Here is a 6,836-nt window from a genome sequence, read left to right as displayed (position 1 = left end):
TCCATATTTGTGTGTATGCTTTAAGGCTTTTATTCTACCGGCTTGTGTGTGTGTGTGTGTGTGTGTGGCTGTGTGTCTCGAAGCATGCTGCAGGGTAATTGTACGTAGGTTTCTGTTTGTGTGAGTGTGTGTGCGTGCGTGCGTATGTGTGTCTGTGCGCGTGTGTGTGTGTGTGTGGTGTGTGTGTGTGTGTGTTGTGTGCGTGTGTGTGTGTGTGTGTGTGTGTGTGTGTGTGTGCGTGTGTGTGTGTGTGTGTGTGCGTGTGCGTGTGTGTGTGTGTGTGTGTGTGTGTGTGTGTGTGTGTGCGTGTGTGTGTGTGTGTGTGTGTGTGTGTGTGTGTGTGTGTGTCTGTCTGTCTGTGTGCGTGTGTGTGTGTGTGTGTGTGTGTGTGTGTGTGTGTGTGCTGTGTGCGTGTGTGTGTGTGCGTGTGTGTGTGTGTGTGTGTGTGTGTGTGTGTGTGTGTGTGTGTGTGTGTCTGGTCCCAACAGGTCCAGACCGAGCTGCGGCGGTGGCTGTGGCGGCGTCACTCTCAGGGTCATTTCTCCACCAAGCGCCCCGTTACCCTCACCCAGTTCACCGTCCTGGACCAGCGCGGGCCCCCAAGGGCCTCCCTCAGACGCAGCTCTGCTGTGTGACTGTACCATAGCATACCATACAGTACCATACTGTACCATACAGTACCGTAGCCTACCGTACCGCCCTGTAGCGTAGCATACATCATACCATATCATACTATACCTCCCCAACATACCGTACTTTACTGTAGCAGTACTGTACTGTAGTATACTTTACCATACCTTACCGTACCCTACCATAGTACATTGTACCGTATCGCACCTTACTGTAACATACCGTACCGTACTGTTCCATACCGTTCTGTACCGTACCGCACTGTAGCAAACCAGACCAACACATACTGTACTGTAGTATACTTTACTCTACCATACCGTACCGTACCATGCTACATTGTACCGTACGTTACTGTAACATACCATACCATACTGTTCCGTAACACACTGTAGCATATGACACAACGTCATACCATATCATACTTTACCTACCCAACATATTGTACTGTACTGTAGCATTCCATACCGTACCCTATGATACCATGTACCATACCATACCATACCATCATTTACTGTACCCTACTATATCACACCATACCATACCATACGGTACGATACCATGCTGTACTATACTGTAGCCTACTGTACCAACACAGCCAGCACCAGAGACTGTTATTCCGTGCCGCTCACAGCCACAGATATGAAGGTAGAGGCGAGGCCGTGCGGAAAGGGAAATACATGCAGACAGCTCTGGAGACCTTTGTGTTGGTTGTACTGAGCTAGCATGACATTCACGATGTTCCCGTGGATATCATTCAGCGATATTTATTCAGGGCGTTCAAAGCCGTTTAACAAGGTGTGTGTGTGTGTGTGTGTGTGTGTGTGTGTGTGTGTGTGTGTGTGTGTGTGTGTGTGTGTGTGTGTGTGTGTGTGTGTGTGTGTGTGTGTGTGTGTGTGTGTGTGTGTGTGTGTGTGCTCAGCGTCATGTATGGCGTGCATGCATGGGACAGTGTGTATGTTTAAACACTGCAGTTGTGGAGATAACCCTTTGCAATGTTATCTCGTTTTGATGTCCTCATGTGCTGTGTGTGTCTACAGTTTTAGTACGTTTTGGCTTTTGTTGTCAGGCTCCTTTTCCAGTCAGATAACCTTTTCTGCCTCAGCCGCAGGTTTAAGCATATTTACTGATCCACATGCAGTACATGAATCGGGAAGCGTTGGTCAAGCGCCCCCTTGTGGTTAAATAATGGATTACAGTCGTGTGGCTGTCTTGAGTTTCAGCATTACTATTTAGTCAATCAAATTAAAATATATTGTATATTATTAACGTAAATATACAATATATATATATTATAATTTATAAACATATCTATAAACACAAAAAAAAAGTTAATTCGATAGTAGTAGTAAAATGTATTCATTATATATTAATGGTATGGAATATGGAAGTCAAATTAATCAATTGTGCCTTTTCTGTCGGACCCCTTCCTCTGTCACAAATTAAAGCCTCTTGATGTAGAAAATTCTTAAGCATTAATTGTCTCAAAATTACTTCTGAGAAAGCATCATTCATTTCCCTACTGATTCAGTCTTTTTTTTTTTTTTGCCTGTGATGAAGAAGCATATGACGTATCAAAGGGTTGATAGGACAAAATAATTCTGCACTGTGCTCCAGATATCTGATGAACTATACTCATTGTGTTTACATGTGGGCAATTCACATATGAACTCCTTTAATGTACTGCTATCAGCATTGGGTTATCATTAATATGAAATAATTTGTTAGGAAAACATTCATAAACAGAATCAATGTTGCATTATCAGACTTATTTTTTTTTCATGTACGTCGTAATTAAAACATATTTTATATGAAAGGGGTGCAATGTTGGCAAAATGAACCTGAAAATCTTTTACGATTTTAAACACATCAAACAATGTTTGGAGCAACCGCATTAAATGTAACTAACTGTTCCACTGTATGAAAATAAATGAAAAACAAAATGTTAGTCACGATGGATGGATTTATTTTGCAATCAAATGAACACATTATTTTTTAACATTATTTGAGACAACAGAACCGTGTAATACACACTCATATTACAGGCAGAGCAAAAATAAAAGTTGATTATAGCAGTTCTTTTTTTTTTTACACTTAAATATCCCATTCTCAACCAAAGCGTGTCTCACACACACACACACACACACACGCATACGCACACACACTCACCAAAGCGTATCTCTCACACACACACACACACACACACACACACACACACACACACACACACACACACGCACACACACACACACACACACACACACACACACACTGCCTTTACAAAGCAAAAACATAGAAACACACACTCAAACACACAGAGACACACACATCATCATATCCTTGCTCTGTCCATCAAGCTCATGAATAGACACATTATTCCACTGAGATTCAAATTTGTACACGCTTAAAATACGGCGGTGTAACAAACAAAACCATTCAAAAGAGAACACGGTTTACAGGTATCACAGGTCGTCATCACCGAGAGGTCGAGCCATTAGCAAAAATATTGAAATATTTGCATTTACATGTGATCAAAAGAGAGAGACATCATTTGTACACAATGGCAATTGTGAAATAGCAGGCAACGTTTATCAAAGCGATGATGGCACAGTACATTCATAGAGTTCAATGGCAACCGAGAGAGTGTGCAGTACACACACACTCATGTATTACACTCAGATAGATATATACACGTATTCTTGTATCACTACACGTTACAGGCTCCACGGGCACAACTGCCAAATCAATGGCAAGACCGTTGATTATTTAAAGAGTTGTACTTGTACACATGCACCAAATATCTGTCTGTGTGTGTGTGTGTGTGTGTGTGTGCGTGTGTGGGTTTGTTTGCAACTCCGACTTGCTTTTCGAATATAGACCCCTGGAAATAAAAACCAACTCAAATACTAGGTGAACCATTGTAGAGTAAAATTATAAAGAACATATTTCTAAGACTAAAACTAAATATGCAGTTCTTTTTTTCAGAAGATGAAAAATACCGGCAGAGGTCCCGAAAACCAAAACAGCACACGTAGAGTATATGGAGCTCATGCTCATCATACATCCACCTCCTCACACCACTAAAACACTGCGGCATCGCCTTCGCTCCGCTGTAAAAAATACTTAAAATCTGATTGGGGTCCGCTTGCTAATTTCAAAGGCAGCCCAATTAACCTTTTCTTTTGCACTTCTTAATATCGCCAAATGTTGTATGTTCTTTTTTTTTTTTTTTTTTGTCTTTTGTATTCCACCCCGTGATGGGCTGCCCCTTTGGCCAGGACCCACCTGCGAAAGAGTTTTGAAATCACAATTTGTTTACCTGAATAAATAAAGTAAGTAACTAAATTCTCTCATGTGCTTGAGAAGCACACCACACCCAAAACCAAAAGAAAACTCCAGCTGAAAGACACAAGTAGCAAAAATAAATAAAAGCAAAAGACTGGCTTACATTTAGCTTCTTATCGCACCAAAATCACATTACAAAACCTAAGAAAAAATTAATAAATAGCATTTATTTTATCTAAACGTTAACACTGAGCTGCCACGCTGTGGTGGACGTGTCACATGGCACGATGACGATGAAGAGAGGAGCTCTTTGTGTGTTTTATCACAGTAACAGCTTTGAGACATGGTCGTTTCACATCAGAGCTGGAGGGGCCTGCATTGGGGGCCCCAGCCAGATGAGGTATCGGCGTAAGGCGCCACCAAACAATTCAGATTTCCTGGTCATAGAAACACACCAAAAAGGGGAGAGTGATCTTCAAATGAATACCCCCCGCAGTACCCTACCGGCACGCACACAGACTACGTAATGTACTCAATACACATATATACACACATATACAGTATATACTGTTTATATACTGTATATATATGTATGAATATCGCTATTGTTGCACAATCTCCACAGTGTCTAATATCTAATATATTTATATATGTACACAACCCAACCAATTCTGAATCAGCAGTTATCATCACATCTTGAGTCACAATAAATCTATAAATTAATAAAGAATGAAATCACCCAAGATCGGATTTCAACCTCAACAACTTTGGTCACCACAACTTTGTGGCGTCGAGCTTGCTGCCTTCAGGACAAGTACACACCTTTGTTGAAGATGGCATCATACACCGTTTCTGCGTGTATATAAACGATGCTAGCTTGCCAGCACTTTCACTTTCTTTTTAAATTAAATAGATATATCTAGCTTCAATTAGGGATAATCATACCCATTGGAGCTTAGGACAATATAATACTGTAGGAATACACATGCCTTTTGCATTGATCTACAATATATTGGTTTTAACAAACATTTGGCCTAAGTGTCGCCTCAAAAAGATTGCACTTCATGAGTGGTCAAGAGCAACCAGTTTCATTCATTCATATTCATGTGTCATGGAACTTTGTTGACCGTCATTTATGTACAATAATACAGCAGGTATTCAGTCCTGTCAAATAATACTGACATCCTGTCTATAAAACGTTGTCTGATTATGAACAATGTTATCTCATCAGCATATAATACATTCTTATTTTCCACCTCAAGAAACCTGATCATGTAAGCACAAAACATGTGTTGTTTTCTTTAGTGTTTTATAAGCATGTCATGAATTATGGTTATGAATGGTTATTGTTCTTAAGATGTTCCAGGATTGTCAAAAGCTGTCGTATTAAAGCATTATTTCCCTTATTTACTTGTTTATATAATTTATTTGTCCCAGTGCCAGGTCAAAATGGATTTGTTTTAGTTTTATTTACTGAGCGATGGTCGCATAAAAGTGTAAATGTTGCTGTAACAAATGGCCAACACATGTGTACAGTTGCACATCATCACATCACAAAACATAACATTTACCCTTGCTAGGAATATCACAATTTCTGCTTAGCAATATTTTAAAGAAGAAAAAGGTCCAATATCAGCCAGAGAAAGGAAAAAAATCTGCGACATAATATACACCAAAATAATACAATAAATAAACAAAATTTGAAATTGAAGATGTATCTTAAATTAGATCATAAATGAACAAAAACCAAATCAATTAAACTAAACCAACCAACCTATCTAAATTAAACTCACATTAGCACGGACATAAAATGAGTGCATTATTGAATTACCGTAAAATTAATGTTGTCGTTAATTCTGACTGACTAGGCACTTGGGAATGTCTTTTGCAGTACAAGCTGGGAAACAAGACAACACTGTTGTTCTCATGAACACTATAGCTGTTGCTGTCGCGGTCGTGCCTGACGCTGTAATCCATATAAATACGTATTAGTGCTTACCTAATTTTGTCTACTACTAATCACCAAAATTCTGAGTGATGTCCTTCCCAGAGGATACTAAAAGTGTTCTTTGCGATGAGGAGAAAGCGATGAGATGAGATGTGAAGATGATGGCAGATGAGCTAGATGATTCGCCCGATCGTTAACACGGGGAGAGTGTTTGTCTGTTTTTTTTTCCGCCAAACCAATTCGTTTGGCATGCGCAGGTTTTTGTCTCTAGGATACTATCGTAGGGGTCGCGGGACACGGGATGAAATCTACAGATTGGAGCTCCAGTTCCTTTTGTTGAAAAGGTCATTAAAAAACAATCTATTTACAAGGTACAAGGTATCAATCTATGATTTGATTATTAGTATTTTCTTTAAATAAATATCTTTTGACATACTCTGTACTTATGGCTGAGTGTAAAAAACGTCCTTTTTGTTGATGATTTGAAAAGATATAACACTGAAACAGTTAGCATTTGTACAAGCAAGGCGGTGGTTTGGTTACTGTTTCAATGTTAAGTCGTCGACCGACCCGTTTTTGGGCAACCTGTAATGCACTTTGAAACACTTTGTGTACATTACAAAAGCCACGCGTTAAGCTCTCCAGTTATCTCATCCTTTTTTTTTTCAATGCTGATCAATGGTTTGGCATACAGTTTAGCAATAATAACAAACAACACTAATTGTAAATGATCTGGACAGAGAAAGAGTAAGAGAAAGGGGGGAGAGAGAAATAGAGAGAGTATTAAACGTTTAAAAAAATAAAATTGAACAGACGGAATTGTCTGCATACTTTTAAAAGCATCTATACTATATCACTATTCAAAGGGTGTGGTTAATTAAGAGTGCATTGTGCCATGAGCACAATTCCAATACATACAATAAATTGTACCCATTTCAATCCAGCTCCTACCAAATAACTTTCAAACAAAGCATTT

The 6,836-nt window shown here is 39.4% G+C and overlaps 2 protein-coding genes across 3 annotated transcripts in view; one reads left to right on the top strand and one right to left on the bottom strand.

Annotated features, from left to right (window-relative positions):
• Nucleotides 1-635, top strand: part of LOC132462783 (growth hormone-releasing hormone receptor-like) — a 12,852-nt gene extending 12,217 nt beyond the window's left edge. The window contains exon 5 of the mRNA XM_060058525.1: nucleotides 534-635. Coding sequence (XP_059914508.1) covers nucleotides 534-635 — 102 coding nt within the window. The remainder of the gene's footprint in view (nucleotides 1-533) is intronic.
• A 1,937-nt stretch (nucleotides 636-2,572) lies between these two features.
• The window catches only part of LOC132462748 (pituitary adenylate cyclase-activating polypeptide type I receptor-like), a 13,237-nt gene continuing 8,973 nt past the window's right edge, over nucleotides 2,573-6,836 (bottom strand). For both annotated transcript variants that reach the window (XM_060058471.1, XM_060058472.1), the window contains one exon: nucleotides 2,573-6,836. This exon is cut by the window's right edge and continues 366 nt beyond it. The gene's annotated coding sequence lies outside the window, so the exon portion shown is untranslated.

The sequence above is a fragment of the Gadus macrocephalus genome, chromosome 8 (assembly GCF_031168955.1).
Source record: "Gadus macrocephalus chromosome 8, ASM3116895v1".
Taxonomy (NCBI): Eukaryota; Metazoa; Chordata; class Actinopteri; order Gadiformes; family Gadidae; genus Gadus; species Gadus macrocephalus.
The sequence above is the reverse complement of the archived record's forward strand: the minus strand, read 5'-3'. Positions and strand labels throughout refer to the sequence as shown.